Source organism: Podarcis liolepis, assembly GCF_965112155.1.
Source record: "Podarcis liolepis genome assembly, chromosome: 4".
NCBI lineage: Eukaryota > Metazoa > Chordata > Lepidosauria > Squamata > Lacertidae > Podarcis > Podarcis liolepis.
In genome coordinates this window covers 32,740,694-32,761,734 of record NC_139558.1, presented here as the reverse complement: position 1 = coordinate 32,761,734, position 21,041 = coordinate 32,740,694, and the positions used below count along the sequence as shown (strand labels likewise).

The window sequence follows — 21,041 nt, the reverse complement described above, 5'->3', positions numbered from 1 at the left end:
ATTGATTGATTGATTGATTGAATTTATATATCACCTGGAAGTCTCAGGGCGGTTCACAGAACAAAATCAGAATGTGGATATGTGTTCAAATGTAAGCTCTTATCCCTCAACGCATCCAGAGGAAGCTCATTTTCTAGACTGGGGCAATTGAATAATTGACTCATTCTTTTTCTTCCCTTTTTTTCTAGAATAATGTGAGCAAATGTTCAACACACTGAATGATGGTTGGAAGGCAACTCACCCTTTCAAAAATAAAATATGTAAAGCTGTGTGTCAAATGAGGATTAATAAGTAGAGTTTGAACAATGGGAAGGTGGAGGAGGCTGGGAGTTCCTGTGTCTGGAAGACTAGCCAAGCTGCCTGTTCTGGATGGCATTGAACTCTCTCTGAAAGAGCAAGTTCATAGCTCAGGGGTGCTCCTCTACTCATCTTTATTGCTGGAGGCTCAGGTAGACTTAGTGGCTGGAGTGTCTTTTGGCTGGTATATTATCAACTATGGCCATTCTTGGAAAGGACTAACCTAACCACAGTGATTCATGCACTGCTAATCTCAAGACTTATTGCATTGTGTTCTATGTGGTGCTATCCTTAAACCTGGTCCAAAATCTGGTCCAGGAAACCTCAAGAACTTCCTGATTCCTTATACCCCTGCCTGATCACTAAGGTCTTTCTGAGCATCACTATTGGCAGTCCCTCATGGCTCAGCTCATCTCCAGCAGGAGCCATGTGTTCAGTATTGAGGACTCAATTCTCCTGGCTGAGAGTAGACAAGGCCAAGGCCACTCCCTGTTAAGGTTCCAGCACCTGATGAAGCATTTTAAAAATTTCAGCATGCATTTTAAGTCATCCCCCCCCCCCGATTTGCAACCTCATTGTACACCACTTACAAACCACGGTGTAAAGTGTTCAAATAAAATACATTGTTTAAATGAAACAGAAAAATAGAAAAGACCACTGGGCATTCAATGTAGAAGCAGCATATAATAAAAAAATATGTTTTAAAAGGGAATGTCATAATAAAACATGAAATGGAAGGTGAGGCTTTAAGCAATTAGCAGTAGACATGCCATACAGAGCAACAGCAAAACGTTGGAAATCAAATATTACTAGACTCATAGCTTATTATTCATTGAAGCACCTTTTAAAAAAGGCATCCCACAACTTCATCATAGAAATGTAGAATTGAAAGGAACTCTGTCTCATATGGGGACAAAACCTGCAACCTTGGTGTTATGCACCAATAGCTTGGAATAGTTGAAAAAACAATTTACCAAACAACAGACTTCACATGTAGTAACGTATTCTGCAAAACACCATTTCTGAAACTAAAAGCAATGCCTTGACCAGAAATAGGTTTTCCCACATCTTGAATCAATAACTTTAGTTTTTAAAATTCTTCCTAGAGGAATTTAATAGCACAAATCCTATGCATGTTTACATGCAAACAAATTCCACTGGGTCCATTGGTACTCATACTTCTAATTACTATACTACTCAGTTCTCACTTTATGAAATATAAGGTATACCTGACTAGCATCCAAATTGGAAAATGTAATGTCTGAAGTAGAAAGAGAGCCTCTGATTTGTTAAAGCCATCAACATCATCATAAGAAACCCCTTTGGGGCATTTTATGGGTTTGCTGCAAAAGACTTAGGCTTGTATAACGATTCCTGATTCGCTAGAATTGTCCATGTGACCAAATAGGAAGCACGTCCTTCACTCAAAATGGGTTTCCCTGCCTTTACTGACATCACAAAAGCTGACCAGTTTCATAACATTAGAGCATTCTATATATGATCCCTGATAGGCTGAGATCTGTGAGGAAGGAAGGGGAAGTAAATGGATAAGGAAGGAAACAGTGACTGTAAAAGACTGGCAAACAGCTACAGAACAGGTAAGATTAAAAGACTGGATGGAATCAGCATCCTAAAACTGCTGCTTTTAATTGTACTGTGAAAACATATGGCTTAGCCCTGGCCTGAAGTGACTCCAGGTGGATTCTCATTGTTATATTTTCCCACAGCAATCATTTCTCCAGCTACTTTATAGCAGAGATAAATGTGGTACTTTGCTTTGCAATTGGATATGCAATACTCAATGTGCTTGAGAAAGTATCTCTGCCGTTTCAGTGAATGGGGTAACTCCTTGGTATTCTGGTATTAAGCATGTGCTGGAAGAATGAGGGAAAGAATGAACATCTCTTCCTCTAGTTAGAGCATACGCAAAGATTTTTAACTGTATATTTCCTCAAGTATCACTTCTAGGTTTAATATATGTGGGTAATGCATAGCTGAAAGCTCCATTCTGCATGGGAGTGGAGTGTATGGCTCTGTTTCACCAGAGTGGTACATGCTCTGGTTATCTCCTGCTTGAACTATTGCAATGCACTCTATGTGAAGCTACCTTTGAAGGTGACTTGGAAACTACAACTAATCCAGAATGCAGCAGCTAGACTGGTGACTGTGAGCAGCAGCCAGGACCATATAACACCGGTCCTAAAGGATCTGCATTGGCTCCCAGTACAATTATGAACACAGTTTAAAGTGTTGGTGCTAGCTTTTAAAGCCCTGAACGGCCTAGGCCCTGTATACCTGAAGGAGCATCTCCACCTCCATTGTCCAGACTGGACACTGAGGTCCAGGTCCGAGGGCCTTCTGGCGGTTCCCTCACTGCAAGAAGTGAAGTTACAGGGAACCAGGCAGAGGGCCTTCTTGGTAGTGGTGCCCTCCCTGTGGAACACCCTCCCATCAGATGTCAAGGAAGTAAATAACGATCTGACTTTTAGAAGACATCTGAAGGCAGCCCTGTACAGGGAAGTTTTTAATGGTAGATGTTTTATTGTGTTTTTAATATTTTATTGAGAGTGGCGCAACCCAGTCAGATGGACAGCATATAAATAAAATAGTAGTAGTAGTAGTAGTAGTAGTAGTAGGAAGAAGAAGAAGAAGAAGAAGAAGAAGAAGAAGAAGAAGAAGAAGAAGTAGTAGTAGTAGTGGTGGTGGTGGTGTCTTATGATGAGCACCACCTCTGTCCTAAGAAATGACCTGGTGGAGTAATACTAAAACTAAACCTACATTTTATTTGTTGAAATATTTAATTAATAACAACATTTATTTACTGAGGTGTGCCCATGTTTAGAACTAGGTTTCCTGTGTCTAAAGCTGACGTTCTTTTCAATGAAGCTTATATGACTAGAAAGAGAACAAAGGTATTTTGTTCATAGTTGCATATTATACAGATCCTGCATAACTGTAAAAAAACACCAAGCTATTCTGAGCCCTTAATTTATCTCAGAACCCATATTTAGTGGATATACAATTTAATTTATGATGCAATGAATCTTGACAAAAAGAATCAATGACAAAAGTTTCATCAATCACTTGGCAAGAGATTGCTCAGCAGCTGGATTCAGTCCTATAATATTTTGCTTCCCACTTGCTTTGCTATCGTCGACTGAATATAACTCATAGCACCTGAATCATAAAGAAAAGAATTCCTGTCTGGAAACTGCATAAAAAAAGAACAACAATAATAACATCTGGAAAAGTCTAGTGGTATCCTTTTTTAAAACAGTAAAATTATTAAGTACCGTTTTAAAAAGGATACCAAGGGAATCCACCATTCGTTTACAAAAATATTTGCTCTTACCTCTGGAATATATTATGCAGTTTGTGTTTAGTTTGTAACACACCTTTAAAAAAACATATGCAGAAAAGAAATCTTCAATCAATTTCTAGTCTGATTAATTTGTTCACTTTGAGACACTAATTGAGTTTCAAAACTCTGCAGAAAAAGAAAATCATTCAAAATGTGGGCATGGTCTGGCTAGAGTTAACTCCTATTAAGCCCCACTAGTTTCAATGGGAGAATTGAACAAGAGTTTAGAAATCATAAACTGAACTGCATGCATGCATAATATACCTAACCAAAATAAATACTTAGAGCCAAGGCTCATGTTTAATACAGGATCTACAATTTGTAATGATAATTTGGAAACAATCTTACCCTGAAGAACGGAGACTCCAGTTATGGCTTATAAAATCAAAGGCTACTATATTTGCTTGCAACAACATCCTAACCGATGCAAGTAGTTATATTTACCACAATTAAAAATAAATAGCTTCAGTCAAATCCAAGACCAGATCTTGATGCAATGTAATGTAGTAGTTTGCCTTGTTCGATATAAAAATTAGTCTGTTAAAATGTATTAACTTAAGAGAAAAATACTTAAAATTCAAAATTATTAGCTGATCATAACGGAATAACATGATTATATAGTGGTTAAAATTTCTATTTCCTTGCTTTTTGTAAATTTAAAGAAACAGACTAATATAAAAATTGATGAGCATATAAAATACACATTCTGTACAATAAAGTTTATTTAGATCCCATGGACTGAATCTCAAAAACCAATTTAAAAGTAAAGTCGGAGAAGCTGTCACTGAAAATCTTTGCAGTTAAAAAGCAAAAAAAGCAAATGATAATGTTATAAAATCTCTCATGCCTGGACGAGCTTCAGTGTTCAAATGTTAATAGGATCTTCATTAAACACACACACAACCAAAAACCCTGGATCATAGTCAACGTAAAAAGTCTGTGAAACAGACTTTTTCCATATTATGACCTCAGTCCTAAGTTTGCCCGCCCCTGCAAAGTGCTAGTTATTTGAATTGGACAAATGCCAGAATTCATTCTCTTGTTATTTTGCCTTCTGTCCAACACATTTCTATCCTTCTTAAAACTATTAATTCTCTATTGACTCAAATTATAGAATTTCTTAACCAACATCAGCTGAGAATGGAGAGGTAAACCAAAAAGGATTTTGAAAAGTTTACAGTTACAGACAAATTGTTTAAACTAACGTAACTTTAAATCTATTTGGAGATGCGAGAAGGAAGGAGCAATTTTAATTTGTAAATTTGGATTACAAATCACACCTGCAACTTTTCAGCAATTTTCTGTTTTATTGGAATGATGTGTTAAATAGCCCAAAAATATTGTGGTAAGACTAAAGTATGTCTTCCCATAAACAGATTCGCAGTAGTACGAAAATGGGAGTACTTCTACATTGATTTGCACCTCAAATGCTTGGTGCCTAGAATATTAAAACCAAAATCAGCTTTAAGAATGTTGTGCCTTCCACAGTTCACTATCAGTATCAGAATCAGGCTGGGAAAAGCAACTTAGTACAGCATATTACAGAGAGGTGGGTGGGTGGGTTAAGGCTATGGCAAGTTTTGTTCCCTATGTGCTCTCGTTTTACTGTTTAACTCCCACCCCCTACTTTGCAGTCAAAGCCATGAGAACAAGCTACCCCGCTCTCAGTCATGTTATCACCAATCCCTACTGAACAACTAGGTTCAGGCAGTTTGCCGCAGTTGCTGACAACTGTTCATTGCTGTCTCCGTGTCTCTCATGGCATGCTACTGAGGAGCAGCCTGGCAGGCCTATTCCCACCAATAATGATGTTGCTCCCAGTGTATACACTAAGCACTCATGAGGACAGTTCATTGTGTAGGCTCTCCAAGAGTTCTGCTTGGAGCCACCACCATGGATGGGCAGGCAGTCTGCCAGTTGGCAACTGGTAGGGAGCAAATGCCAGCAGAAGTCAAGGCCAGAACGTCCACACGCAAAACACGAAGCTGAGCCTAATTGCTGGAGTGTCTTTCCTTTCATACTCTGCACTCGAAAGGATGGTTTCTAGTAGGGGAGATCCAGACCCTGCGTCCAGGAATCTCTGGAATCTCTGGATTGCTAGGCACTTGCAGCAAGTGCCACTGTGCTTGATACTGGCGAGGGCGTCATGGTGTCCTTGTATCTGCCAGGTTGTGTTATGTGTAGGGCTTGGTTTTGACATGCAGGTATGTTCCCATTATTATGTGTGGGTTTGTGTCTTCCATATGTGCATTGCCACCATACCACTCCATGATTAGCGGAAGCCAACTATTTTGCCGTGGTTGCTGGAGGGGTGACGGTGGGAGCTGCTACTGTTTTCCTCTTGACTTTGCTGCAAAGAGCAAATAGGATCCCGACTAAACTGCGCTAACATTCCACCGGCATGAACTTGCTGTCAGCTTGCCAGAACTACTAGGATTGTCTTATCTGACAAGTTGCCACCTCTCAGCCTTTTCCATGTGTAACTTGGATGTAGCAACAGCGATAACAAAGAGTATCAACATCCTTCAAAGGGACCATTGATATAAGGTATGCAGAACACCTTTGCGTTCTATGGGGTGGAGGGGAGAGACATTCTGGAAATACTAAAGATTATTATGATTATCATTCAGTAGACAGAGAAGGGCATCAAAGCGTATTACAAATGATTGATAAGGTACAGGAAAGGAGTGGAAATTAAAAGAACCCAAATACCCTCTGCCTATGAAACATCCACTGCCTTTTGTTGAAATTTCAGTACAGAATTTACATTTTCTCTGTTCCCAACATCAGTTCAGAGATAAAAGAGCTGGTTCCAGAAAACCAAATGGATTCTGCCTTCACCTTGCACTCCAACGTACACAGCACCAATTTATAACCTCAGAAAGAAACCCATTTATTTCCTGTGACTTTTTTTTCATCTCAGAGATAGGTTATTGTTTCTTTACATATTTTAAGTAAGGTTTTGATTAAGATTGCATCCTCTGGAAAAGAAGCAGTCATCAAAAGAAAGAAGCAAAGACAGTAAACTATACTGCCTTATCTTTCTCTAGCCTTCTAAAAATTCTGCACAACACTTACATCATCTTATCTTCCTGTCTCATTCTAAATATTTAATTTATAGTATTTCACATTGCCTTCCTGTGTCTGTATCATCCAAGTACAAATCAACAAACCATTTACTGTAATAAACTACTATACTGCAGAGCTGACCTAAGCAAAACATATTCCAAATGGGTTAATCGCCAATACTTTTTTTAAAAAAGTTTCTACTTTTAGCATCGATTGATTTTTTTTTTTTTTGGGTCATATCACAAACATGCAAAAGTCTGTGAGAAAAGACACCTAGGACCTATTCTGTACTAGTATATTTTGATTCACCCTGATAAATATCTCAGGTAGTATTTGTGTAGGGTTGCCATATTTCTAAAAGTGAAAAACTGGAAAGGTTTTTGGGCAAAGTTGCTGAGGTTTTTTTGGGGTGTGTGTGTTGAGGTTTTGGTCAAAGTTGTTTCCAAAAGAAATGAAGTTTTCCAGCTATTTTAAAGGAAATTTCCAACATGGGTTTCCCCAGACAATTTCGTGATTTTAGGAAATTCCACCCAGACACTATTTTCGACAGGCAAATCCCATATATGTTCATGAAAATCTGGACGTATGGCAGCCCTATTTTGTGTGATTTTTTTATCGTTTGAATGTACAGTATATCTAACATCAATATGCTATACATAGTTAGATTTAACTATTTAGATCTAAAAAAATAGACTTGTCTAAGGATGTGTGCATGCTCTGTAGAAGAAGCTACCAAAGGTGTTTATTTTCCAAGTAAAAAGTAGTTTAATGTGCTGTGCATGTGTGTATGTTTGAGTGGATTTCCAAAAGGGCATTAATAAATGCATGACATTGTCTTTAAAATTCTAGCCATTGAAGTGAGCACAATAATATTTGACAGTAGTTGGTTAGCTTTCCTCAAGTCATGCTCAAAGTAAACAGGTGGAAACAGTACAATGAAGCTAGTACATTTTGTGCCAGATATTTGGTTTAAGAATAAATATCAGACTTTTTCCAGCACAATTTTCAAGACCGCCATCACTCTAAGAAACACTAACTTCATTCATTATAAAACTGGTACATTTTTGGTAGGCTGTCTAGGTGGGGGTGGGGAGAAATTCCCACAGGCAGATATTACAAGGAATCACTGATGCAGTATAAAAATGCTAAGAAAAAGAAGCCCCAGAGGTTATATATATATTTTTAAAGAAAAAAAACCATACAAATATATTTCCTTTGTTGTATGCCATTGGGGTTTTTCTTTAATTATGCATATAAAATAGGCTCTGCTCCTCACAATAATTAAGGTGAACAAGGCAGAAATCAAACACATCCATTTGCAGGTTCACTATACAATCACAGAGCTAATTTTATATGTAAAGAAGAGAGAAAAAAGTATTTAGTTGATAAGAGGGCACGCTAGTGACCTTCACATCCTGTGTGATGCTCAAAGGAGGGACGCATGCATCTACCCTGCGGAGATATATATTTGATCCACCTACATCTGTTACTCTCAAACGTTACGGCTCAGAAGATACATTAATTCGTGTTCCAGTCATTATATGAAAGCAGAACAAGAGCAATTCCTGTGTCTGTTGCTGTCATCTTTTTGCAATGCCTGAAGACAGCCATAACATCTTGTATCTAGTGCAATAGTGGCACCTTCAGAATAATAGCTGTTTCCCTTATATTCAGTTTTCAAACTGTGTGGTGTCTCTCTCTCCTTGAAACCGCAACACACCTGTGCCACACTGTTTCTGGCACCCTCCTGAGTTAAAAAAAAAAAAAGATGGTGATGCAGTTCAAAACAAGGGAATGGCTTGTTGAGGCATGAGTTTTCATAGGACAGAGTCTACTTCATTATATACACCAGGTAGATTGAAAAGTTACATCTATTTAGCATCTTTAAGAAATGCAGCAAAACCTGGCATAAAGTTACAGTGCTACCAGAGGCGGTTTTAGGGTAGCGCAACCGATTTGGCTGCACTAGAGGGGGCACCACAACAATGCTGTAGAAAAGAGTGTGAGAGGTGGGCAGAGGGGTGCTGCTGAATTCTGCCATTGCACAGGGCGCCATTGAAATTTGAGAGCCCAAAGTCTGCCACTGGTGTTATTAGGGATGTAAGAAGGCAGTGGTTCCCATTCTGACTTTGTCAAAATTTGCAATGTTTCCGTTCTGCTGCAGTTCAGTTTCTGCCAGATTTTCCATTATATGCCATTATTTATGTAGCCTACATTCGTTTCATTGTAAAGGAAACACTGAACTATTGCCAAAAAGTTATGAATTATGTACTGTTTGCAGATCTTTTTATTATTATTATTTTAATGACAATGTCATGAGCCCCACAGTGACAGACAAGGAGGGGTAGTTCTGGCAGGATTTGTCAGAAGGAGAGGAAGAATGGAAGCAAATTACTGAGTCTCTTGGCAATGGGGTTGCAGATAGTCTGTTAGGAGACATCCCCACCCATATATTGCCATTCGTCCCATTGGAGAAGGATGAGCTGAGCAAGTCAGTCATTACCCTACCTTAAGACTGAAACAACCTGGGGGGAACCTGGGTTGCATAGTGAGCTGGCTGAGCAAATTCAGGCCTAGCCTCCAAGGATGCACCATTACATGCAGTGACAGAAGCAGACGCACCCTACTTCCAGTGGTGCCTGTTGGCTTGCCCAGTTTCATTGTATGGGCTGAGAACTGCAGAAAGGTTGTGCCTGCCGCATCCTTCAAAATGGGAGCAAAGGGGGCATTGTCAAGTGTTGAGAAACTGTCTTAGCTTGTTCCTAGCCATGTATCTCAGAGCCCTACTTCTGAACAATTGATTCTGTTACCTGTATCTTGAACTATGTTTCAATTGTGGAATAAAGTCTTCATGAATTATTGAGCCTAGAGTCCAAGTACTGAGTCTGAGAGCCAAGGCAGACAATGGTATTTATTGACTGATTTCCTTTCCTGATCACAGATGAACACACAAACTGCAGTGATTTCCTTTCCTGCTTCATCCCTAAGTGCCTCTGGATGTGTTTTTTCAGCACAGAAGTCTGGAAAAACTGTGGCCAAAAGAGCCAATTGTCTCAGTGTACATTGCAGGACTAGTAGGCACTCCTAAGACTCTATTATTATTATTATCTTGCCTGGAACTTTGTGAGATAAATAGATACCAGAAGCAATGACATTTAGTTTTCTTTTTTTCTTTTTTTTTAGTTTTTGGTAATGGAGTAATCCAGATAGGAGGGAGTTGATTTCCTCCCTTCAGAAAGACTTAAATGTAAATGTTCCACTCATGAATGGCTCTCCGCCTGATTCAGGAGGGTAATAAACCTGTCTGTAAGAGTAATGTTCGATGGAAGCAATAAATCCAGTGAAAGGATGAATTAACTGCCATTGTACCTATGAATGTTCAGTTTGTATATGGAGTTTCAGATTTGCAGAAACAAAATCAACTTGTTCCTTTTGAGTTTATAAGGTCACTAAGCAATTACTTTATATACATATGCTTTATAGACTTTTTTTGCAGATAAGAATCCTTCGTATTTTTGTTGTTATTGTTGGGACCAAAGGAACTGTGAACAGATCACTCACTTTGGGAAATGCCACTGGCTCCTATTTGACATTAGTAAACCGATAACAAGCTACTTGAAAATTTGACTTAATAGTGAAATTTCAAACCATTTTTTCTAAGTGTGTTTTAGATCACTAACCTCAGCTCCTTTCCTAAAAGGGCCATGAATAATAAAAAAAGGTGAGTGTGCACCATGGAGTAAGAGGTGCCCACCCAGCTGCCTCCATCTCTCTTTCCTTTTTTGGCCTCCTCCTTTTTCTTAACTTCTGCAATTCAGGAGGAGCTGTTATGCTCCATATCAACCAGGGGCATAGGGATGATGCTGTAATAGGCTATGTTGCCATGAATAGGCTATGTTGCCATGAATGGAGGCCCAGTGATTCAGGTGAGAACTTGCCATATAACTGAATCAGAGAGAGCTGCAGTTCATTAGAAACATCTGGGCAAGATTTCAGCTTGTGGGATTCTGAGCCTGCATGGTCTTCTGCCTTGAACTAGTCATAGAATGTGTGGGAAGAATTACTCACCCCTCGTATTCTGTAACAAAGATTTTGCTACGAGGCTCTGTCAAATTGTTTTTTGGGATTTGTTTCAAGGAGGTACTTACATGCTTTACTGTTATTAAGAGCATTCTGCACCCAATCACCCTCATTGTGCCTTTACATGACACAACACTCTCTGAACCAAAAGGTATCAATAACTGACATGATGCACTCTAAAACTCACAGGTCTGTACTGTTACATAAAAAAATTGCCCATTCAAACAAGTAAAAAGGTTGAGAGTTAACGCTGACCATTTGACCTAAATTGAGTTTACTTATGTAGCCAGGATTTCTTTGATTTTCCCCCAACCCTGAAACCTCAGTCTGTCCATTAGTTGATTTGGTGTTTTACAGTGGTAGAAACAGTTGAGTATTTTTTAATATTGAAACAAAATGAATAAAAGGAGCTGCTCTCACCTTAGAATGATGAATATTGATGTATTACAAATACATTTTCTTTTCTTTTCACTATGTTTGCTAATTCAGAACCATCAACTAATCGAGGGAGACCACAGATAAGAAAGTATAAATGGATTTCTTTAATTCAAAGGTGAAGCTGCAGAATGCAGCGTTTAAAAATTGCATCAGTGCATCTAAGGCAAAATGCAACATGATATATATGTTTTAACTAGTGAGCCAAGCTCCTGATTTCATTCAGGAAACCTTTCAATTTTTTATGAAAATATACCATCCTTACTCAAAAAGTATACATTCTCTTTGTTATGTATGCTCTTTAGAAATCAAGGGATATTAACGCTTACTAGACAATTAGTGAAAAATTCATCGCTGAAAGCATATTTTACAGCAGTCCTTAAAAAGCAGAGAGAATCTCAAACGGATACAATTCTTTTGTCAAGGAAAATGAAACTATACCCATTATTTCTGGCCACAAATATAAAACTGACTTACGATGTATGTGATGTACTGTTTTCTGGATTCTTTGATTCAACATCACCTTTTCCTTGGAAAAAGAAAAAGAAATGAATATTAATCATCCATAATTGGAGAGGTCAGTACATTATGTTAACAGCTTTTCAGAATGCATATAATCACATTTTTTAAGGCTACATGTGGCTATAGGGAACATAGTTGAAATTTATTAATGCAATTAGTGATAGCTTTGCCTTTTAGAATCTCTTGAGTTTGATCCAGACCATGCTCAGAAATTAATGGGACTTAGGTTGGTCATGACTAAGTCCCATGCCACATTAAGTGGCAATAGTTAGGAGGCACCTCCACCTAGCTAGATATTCTTTTCCTATGTGCCTTTAAGAATTAACATACCACTTAGAAGTAAAGCTTCAAATCTAATGTCCCCATTGACTGCTCTTAAATCAACATGTGATACAAAGCCTGAGTCACCCACAATGCTCTGATTGGTCAAGAAGGGAGATTCTGTCCTTGGAATAATCCTTTTTTGGGGTAAAGTTTTCCCATAAAGACAACGAAGGATACTGTGTTCCCTTGAAGTCTAACCAATTTGTTATAGCACAACCTTTCATAGAGGGACGCGGGTGGCGCTGTGGTCTAAACCACAGAGCCTAGGGCTTGCCGATCTGAAGGTTGGCGGTTCGAATCCCCGCAACGGGGTGAGCTCCTGTTGCTTGGTCCCTTCTCCTGCCAACCTAGCAGTTTGAAAGCACATCAAAGTGCAAGTAGATAAATAGGTACTGCTGTGGCAGGAAGGTAAACGGTGTTTCCGTGCGCTGCTTTGGTTCACCAGAAGCAGCTTAGTCATGCTGGCTACATGACCTGGAAGCTGTACGCCGGCTCCCTCGGCCAATAAAGCGAGATGAGCGCCGCAACCCCAGAGTCGGTCACGACTGGACCTAATGGTCAGGGGTCCCTTTACCTTTACCTTAACCTCTCATAGACTGGAAACCATCACAAAGTCTTACAACAAAATAAAATTGTTGGTGACACAGGACTCCGCTTTGCTTTTGCTGCTGCGGCAAACGAATATGACTACCTCTATGGATAGTTCACAGAAAGGTATGTATATGTCAGAAATCACTAATCTAGGGAATATGCTGTCCTCATATATGGTAATTTGGAGAAGTGTAATTTCAAAGGATGGCTGTATTTTAGCCTGCATATTGTTTTGGATGAATTATCAAATGTTTAAATTCAGGCTGAGAATCACTTCTTGGAGTGGAGAAGGAAAAGATGCACATATCTCTGTTTCATTTGTAATTTTTTTAAATCAAATATTCTGATGAACTTCAACAGCATAAAATAGCAAAGCAACACCTTTGTTGTCTTTGCGTATAACTTTTGTTGTTTAGAATATCTATCTATATTTTTCCTAAAGGAGGAATGCTTATTGCTAGGAGCCCTATTGCATTAATAATTGCAGAATGTACAGAAAGCACTGCAGATAAAAAAGTAATTTCAGGAGAGGGGCAATTATACATTAACTGCTGGAAAAAAAGAATAATCTAAATGGGATGCACTCATCAGAGCCCTGTATCTATGTCTATAACATAGACACGATTGCCTTCTTAGAATGCTCAAGTAAGGAATCTCTCCAAATTTGTAAAATAATTTTGATATTCAATATCAGGGGTAGCTAATGTGTTGCCTTCCTAATAATAATAATAATAATAATAATAATAATAATAATAATAGTAATAATATATTATTTGTACCCCGCCCATCTGGCTGGGTTTCCCCAGCCACTCTGGGTGGCTTCCATAGAAACCAAAAATACACTAAAATATCACACATTAAAAACTTCCCTGAACAGGGCTGCCTTAAGATGTCTTCTGAATGTCAGGTAGTTGTTTATCGCTTTGACATCAGCTGGGAGGACGTTCCACAGGGCGGGTGCCACTACCGAGAAGGCCCTCTGCCTGGTTCCCTGTAGCTTTGCTTCTCGCAATGAGGGAACCGCCAGAAGGCCCTCGGCGCTGGACCTCAGCGTCCGGGCAGAACGATGGGGGCAGAATGATATGCTCTTGGGCTACAACTCCCATCATCCCTGATCACTGGCTAGGAATAATGGGACTTTAGGGAACTATATTGACTTCATCAAATTTCTAATTTATCATCTTCAAACACTAGCTGTTGCTTGCAGTGGCCTCATTTGGATGCAGTGCTAAACCATAGTTTAGTGCTAAAAGACTGGCATGGCTGGTTCTTGGGTTTGAATGCTCCCCACTCTTCTTCCAGTGTAGCCACAAGGAGCAAGTCAAGAACATTTACTCCCCGCTTCAAATTAACCACCATTTGTCATTACGTCTGAACTGGGACAAGCTGGTTCATATTAATGATGGTTAGCTTGGCCAAGCCAACTTCAGAAAATAGTTCATAATCCTAGCTTGTTCAGATAAATTATTGTTAAACTAACTGCAGTTTCCAGATTGGACATAAAGACAACTGTGGTTAGTTGAAAACAGAAGCAAACATTTTCAGTCTCCACATACTGTGGCAGGATGTGTGTGTGAGTTAGAAAATAATGTGCTGTTATTCAGTAAGCAGCCAGGGGGAACATTACTATGTGCAGAAACAACCCTCTCCTCTTCATGGCAATTTTCTCCATTATTAGTATGTTTCACAATCTGATGCAGGAGATGGTTGTCAGCGCTATGCAAACATTCTGATTTCAAACAAGTTATTCATATAGCAAATTATTCAAGTTATGCTTTCCTTAAGTTGTATTCAGAGCAGTTGGCTCATCTTAATCTCCAGTTTTCTCTTTAGTACTTCCTGCTGTCACTGCTTATATGGCTACTGAAACACACTCTCCTTACCATTTCATTATTTCCTCAGTGCTAGTTCTTCCCAACAGTGTCAAACACTGGCTGGTAATTAACAAGCACCACACTCTACTACATTTTGCCACACTGCTTTTAATCCTCGACCTTTCCCTTAGAAAAGTGCTGCCCTATATTACACCAAAAGCCTTCTAACATCTTCACCTCTGGATAGATTTCTCCTTGCTCAGTAGGTGACCCTTCTTCTCAAAGCTCATCTGTTGGCACACAGCATTTTTCCTCTTCAAACACAGCTTCTGTAATAGTGCTATCTGCTGCATAACAGATCATGAAGCTAACACAATATAGCTTATGAACGGGATGCTTTCAGGTTGGGAACAGGATAGAGCCATGCATCTTTAATATCATTATAGATTTTGGTAGAATTAGCAAAAGTTGGAATTAATGAAGACTTGTTTGAGCTATGGCCGACACAGAAATTCCTGGACTTTGCCTATGCTAAGGTGTCAAACCAGCCTGGCAAGGCTGGCTGAGTGCAGCCATTAAGAAACAAAGCCATCATTAGGGCAAGAGTTTCTCTGCTGGTGGACAGAGCAGGAAGTTTCCATGTTATGGTGGGTGCAGAAAGGTTTAGGATTTCAGCTTCCATGACATAGGTAAACAGGGAGACAGGCTGTGCCCACGGGGGGTGGGGGGGAGAGTGTCATTTCACATGAGGTTTAGGTTTTTCTGGCCAGGGCCTTTGGGAAGCAGGAGAGTGGAGCCAGAACTCCAGGCAAAGGCTATACAGGGTATAACCATCTTGGCTGGTCTTTGACCTCAATAAAGATTGATTGATTGATTGATTGATTGATTGATTGATTGATTGATTGAACCACCTTGGCAGGATGGGACAGAGCCATGGAGGTGGCGTGCAGAATGCCTTTGACTTCAATGCTACACTGTTGTGGGGAACAAGCGCCTCTTGAGATGGAATGCTGCATACTCTCTGCAAAGTTGAACGCAGGTGTAAATATGTGTACAACACACTGTATTTCTTAGATGCACTAGCCTCCGCTGTACCTTGATTTCCCAATGAAAACACAACCCTGGGTGAGTGCCTGCAACCCCTGGAATCTTATGCAGAGATTGGGGTGGTGTGCAACACTATTCAGGGCAACCTTAATACGCATCAGGGATATCAGAGGAAAGAGCTAACAGCGTGTCTCACATAGCAGTTTTCTCTTCCCTTACAGTACATAGGCCACATTTTCAAACAACATCAAAATGTAACTAAATCACTACTTCTAGGCTGCATTTCTACCTAAGAATTAGGTTGTCAGGAATGAAATAAAGAACCCAATGTGTTTGTTGTCCTTCCTTGGGATGTAGGCATACATAATCTCAAGACAAGTGAGATCCAATTTTGGCAGCCTACTTCAGCAATACAAACCTGCTTTTGCAACAACACTTCTGGTTTGTCTTTTCATCCCTCTGGTTTGCCTTTTCTATCTCATCAAAGCTTCTCTAGAAAGTTGGGTATCCTCCTAACCAATGTGGGATGGGGATGGGCTTCGAAGAGACTGCCGGGGGAGGGAAGAATCTAGGTCTGAAAACCAGACTTAGATCCTAAGGTAAGTTTAGTTCACAGAAGGGAAGTTATCCATCCCCTCCAACTAGCCACCAACCTCTAGCGACCCCCACCGACTTTGTTCAAAAGGGCCTCCTGAACGTCTGGAGGGGTCAAAGGTGGCCGCAGACTTCTCTTCCAAAACTTATTGAAGTTAGCTTACCCTAGGATCCAAGCCTATATGTTAATCACAGGATGCTTTCTAAATTGCCGCTTTGTGAGTGGAATCACATCCTATGCACATTTAATTTGCACAAATTCACTTATAGGCGCTTGGCTGCAGCTCCGGCAGAATAGGCTACCACAATCTCACCCACAACTGAAAGGACTCATTTTGGCTTTTCCGTATCTCTCAGCCTTCCTTTCTTGTTGCCTCCTGACTCCTTCCGTCTCTTCCTTCCACAGTTGCTAGTTGCTGGCACGCATATGGAGAAGTGGGGGAAGGTGGCCGAGACACGGAAAAGGCCTCCCCAGGAGGCTCCCCTCCCCTCCCCTCCCCTCCCCACAGCCAGCACACAGAAGTCGGGAAGGTCCCCTCTCCCTCCTCCACCAATCCAGATCCTACTCAAGGAAGGTGCAGGAACTGAGGGAGGAGTTGTGAAAAAGTGGCAGTACCTTGCAGCCAGACTGGAAAGGGAGTGATTTATGGTAATTTTGGCTATACACAATTTTGGCAATTCTAAATATGCAGTGGATAGGTTCTTTCACTGCTTCCTCCTCATTTATTTTATTATGTTCCTATAAGAGCAAAATTTCCATCAAATGCAGCTGCAATGTGAAAGTTATTCTTACTTTGATTGCTGTGCCCCGTAGAGACATGCTGCTGAGAGTCCTGAAAGAGCAAAGAGATGAATCGGTTATACCAATCGATAAATTAAAAACATAAAGCAGTGCAATGAACATGCTTTGTATTAACAATAGCAAACACAGTTTGTTGTAAATCTCAATGCTTAGCTCAACCTATGGAAGCCCCCAGGTTCCTGTATACGTATTGGGAAAGAAGCAATTATCTTGTTCGGATGACTTGTGACACTGCTTCAGCCACTCTGGCAGGAAGATGGGGAAAAGAAAGGCACATCTTTGTAAACCTCTGGCTACTTCTGGAGCCCTTTACCACCCGCACCCTCTTCCAAGTGGGCTAGGAGGCAACCTCTGTGCCACTGTGGAAGCCTTATACCATGCCTGGTAAGGCCATTGTCACTGCCCAGGGATTCCTCAGTGTCTGCAGGTTCTTCACAGCACTTTAGTGGCTGCCAGAGAATCTTTATAAACAATTCAAATAATATATCAACAGTTTATAATTTTAATAGCTTAATTTATAATCTTCCATTAACTTCCTCATTAATTCCCTCAGCACAATTAATCTCCAATCTAATCTTAAACAATTTAAAATATGAAATCACTATAAATTAATTGTAAACAATTAATCTTTTTATAACCCATGGCTATCCAATTAATGATATCTTTAATCACCAACATAACCCCTCAGGAAAAAAAACCAATAATCAAAACCAATAAATTTATTAAGTTAATCCACAATGCTCACTAAAAACAATGAATTATCTCTTGCTGAATAATGTTATCTGTTCACCTAGTTAGAGCAGTTATACAATGCAATACATCGACACAAGCTTGTATTCAGTGTAGCACCACGCAGATCATTTCATCAAAACATTAAGCACTTGTTTAATTTCAGTTGGTAACTGATTCCAGCGGACTGGCACCACAACACTAAAAGACCATTTCCTATTGCATACAAAGCAGCACCTCTATTAAGAATAGTATTTTCTGAACATGGGGCCTTGTCATGGTTGGATGCAGAAGAGCGGTGGGAGGCACCAGCTGGGGAACCCCCAAGGGGAAGAAGACTCAAAGCCAGGGAAGTGGTGATGGGATGACGATGAGTGGTCTGAGGGAGAAGAAGGAGCAGACTTGGAGGAGATGGGGTCGGAAGCATAAGAGGTAACTCTTTACTGAGCAGGAAGAGACTGTGGCAGAGGGCAGTTCAGACTCCGAGGCTGAAGTGGAGGGTGGCCAAGAGGCAGAGTGGGATAAAGCAGTTACTTGGATCTCCTGATCCCTAACTATTTAAAACTTGAATCCAGAAACAAAGCACACACAGATTGATTAACATTAGAGTGATCAGTTTGGGTAGCACTGTTCTGTACCAGCTAAACTTTCCAAACACCAAGGGCATCCTGAATTAGAACACTTTACTATAATGAAGTCTGGAGATAATTAGAATGAAAACGACAAAAGTCTAAGCAAGTGAGGAAAGAGCCTAGCTGCAGAACCTGGTAAACAGCAATCCTTGTCTTCCCTGCTACCTGATCCTCCAAAATAAGTGCTGGGTCAAGGAGCCTGATCTTTCAGGGGAAGTGTAATCCTGCACACAGGGCATGCAAAGTTTCAGAACAGGCCATCAATCCTTATCTGGATTAGCTTTAAGTTGTTGTTTTTTTCACTCATTCAACCTTGTTTAGCTGACAAGCAATAGGTCATGTGTTTCCACTCCCTCCCTAAGTTTAGAGACTGACATCATCTCCAGCAATCTATTATGTTGAAAATGTTGAGGATAATACAGAATCCTACAGGGACTCATAAGCCAAAGACCAAGGACTTGTGTAATGTTCTCTCAGCGCTACCTGGGATTTACCCTCCAGAATCAAATGAACCCACCTAAAAATGAGCACCACCACCCAACACCCCCCCCCATTTCTGTTAGGTGATGTAGACAGATGTCATGGTCAATGGAATAAAATGTTGTGAATCAATGGTCGCACTCAGCTCTTCCCTACATCTCTTTGCAGATGCCATCAAGTAGGGCATGTATTCTAAATTTATATCTGCTGTTTTTCCTCTGACAGATATATCATATTTAGTTTTTATTCACAAGGGGGGGGGAAGATCATATAAGAATACACCAAATAATAACATACCTACAGTGAATAGAACTGCCCACAACTGCCTAGGAAAGCCATAATAATTGTCATCATTTACAAACAGCTTAAAGTTCTCTAGGTGCTGTTCCAAGATTGGAACACAGAACCATCTTTGTCTGCAGGCTTACATTCTAATAGACAAACAAAAGGAAGAGGGGATAGGGGAATGAAAAAAGAAGCAAATTCAGGAACTAATTCTTTTTGTAGTTACATAAATGGTTATTTCTTAGATGCAATTGTTACAGGGCGGGGGCAGTTCAGGAAGAGGAGAAGCCAAGTGGTGGTTTGTCCCAACCAATGGACAAAGTAGGTTTTGTTGCCCCACCTCTCCTGCTGCTGCAGCTAGGATAGGATAACATAAACATCAACCAAAAGTTATGCAAGTTCAAATACAGCCTTAAACGGTGCAGTTGAACTTCATATTAGTCTCCAGCAGACCAGCAAATACATGTACTTAGCAAAAGTGATGTGTAATTATGTCACACTTGAAACTGTTTTGATGTTTTTATGAAACGTCTTCATCATTTTGGCAAAACATTGTGCTAAGTCTTCCAAGTATGTCAGCTCAAATTTCTTTTGAATAATTCAAAGCAATTATGAGACTTTTAAAGAGTAGATATGTGATAAAAGTGTGTAATGTTTTATATTTGCAAGTGTCTTGCTGATTCTGAGAATGCACTGCTGTATATTATTTATGGTCTCCTAATCTTCAGAGTACTCCTTCAGCACCTGAAAATGGCATTTCAGTTAAGTATAAACAATGGCAAGTACCACTTTCAAAGGCAGTTTTACTGTTCTTCTGGAATATTTCAAACAAAATAAACTGCAACAATAAAGCTAATTAGCATAAATATGTGTGGTTTTAACAGAGAATAAGGATTAACAGCTTTCTAAATGACATGCATTCTAAATTATGAGCTATTTCAAGTAAACTTGTCATTGTTGGTTGGCTGAGTCACAGAATAAGCAAGATATATTAAATTCTGCCTCCTCTTCAGAGCAGAATATATATAATATATTTTTGTTAGAATTATGGCAAACCCTGCCACTAAATTTGCAAAAGCAAATCTCTGTTTACTGTGGTTCACATTTCACAGATATGAAATTAAGGATGAGATATGGTGATTTGCCCAATATCATATTGTACGTCTAGATATATGGCATTTGAAATCTATTTGCTATTTGAATATAGTTTTGTTGGACAGCTGTCAGTAGTTTGATGGTACATACAGCAAGCTAGCCTTTCTATAACAATTTAATCCTATATATTTGGCTTTCACTGAATTGTTGCTGCTTTGTTAACAGTGTTTTATATATTGTAATTGTTTCACTGATGAATTGCTAATTATTCCATATGCTTTCTGCTGTATTGGTGATATTCTATTATGTTCTATTAGGTTATTATTATTTGTTGTTTGCAAGCCACTTTGGGATTCATTTGAATGAAAAGCGGCATAAAAATATAATAAATCAAATCCATCAGACAAATCAAATCTTTCTTCTAGGACTTTGAGCTGTGCTCTCTATTTTAGTTGCATCTAAAGCTGCAGTGTTTCAGCCAAACATACATGGAATTGACCTAGTAATTCAAGAAAAAATGGTTTCATGAACCAAAACAACTTTTTTTCATCAAATTATTTCAATGATTCATTAGCACGCTTACTTGGAAGTAAATAATAATACAGTGGTACCTCGGGTTACAAACACCTCGGGTTACAAACACTTCGGGTTACAGATTCCACTAACCCGTAAGTAGTACCTCGGGTTAAGAACTTTACTCAGGATGAGAACAGAAATCGCGCGCCGGTGGCGCGGCAGCAGGGGAGGCCCCATTAGCTAATGTGGTACCTCAGGTTAAGAACTGTTTCAGGTTAAGAACGGACCTCTGGAATGAATTAAGTTTGTAAGCAGAGGTACCACTGTAATTAACTTATATACTGCTTAATGACAAGATGGCTTCTAAA

General features: G+C 39.6%; 1 protein-coding gene and 1 long non-coding RNA gene across 10 annotated transcripts in view; one reads left to right on the top strand and one right to left on the bottom strand.

Annotated features, from left to right (window-relative positions):
- The window catches only part of AFF3 (ALF transcription elongation factor 3), a 233,086-nt gene that overhangs the window by 69,073 nt on the left and 142,972 nt on the right, over positions 1 to 21,041 (bottom strand). For all 8 annotated transcript variants that reach the window (XM_083501640.1, XM_083501638.1, XM_083501639.1 and 5 more), the window contains 2 exons: positions 16,928 to 16,967; positions 11,720 to 11,771 (listed from right to left, as the gene is read on the bottom strand). In XM_083501640.1, the coding sequence (XP_083357766.1) occupies positions 11,720 to 11,771; positions 16,928 to 16,967 (92 nt within the window). The remainder of the gene's footprint in view (positions 1 to 11,719; positions 11,772 to 16,927; positions 16,968 to 21,041) is intronic.
- Positions 1,810 to 21,041, top strand: part of LOC310706265 — a 107,872-nt gene continuing 88,640 nt past the window's right edge. For both annotated transcript variants that reach the window (XR_014525784.1, XR_014525785.1), the window contains exon 1: positions 1,810 to 1,895. This is a non-coding gene — a long non-coding RNA (uncharacterized lncRNA). The remainder of the gene's footprint in view (positions 1,896 to 21,041) is intronic.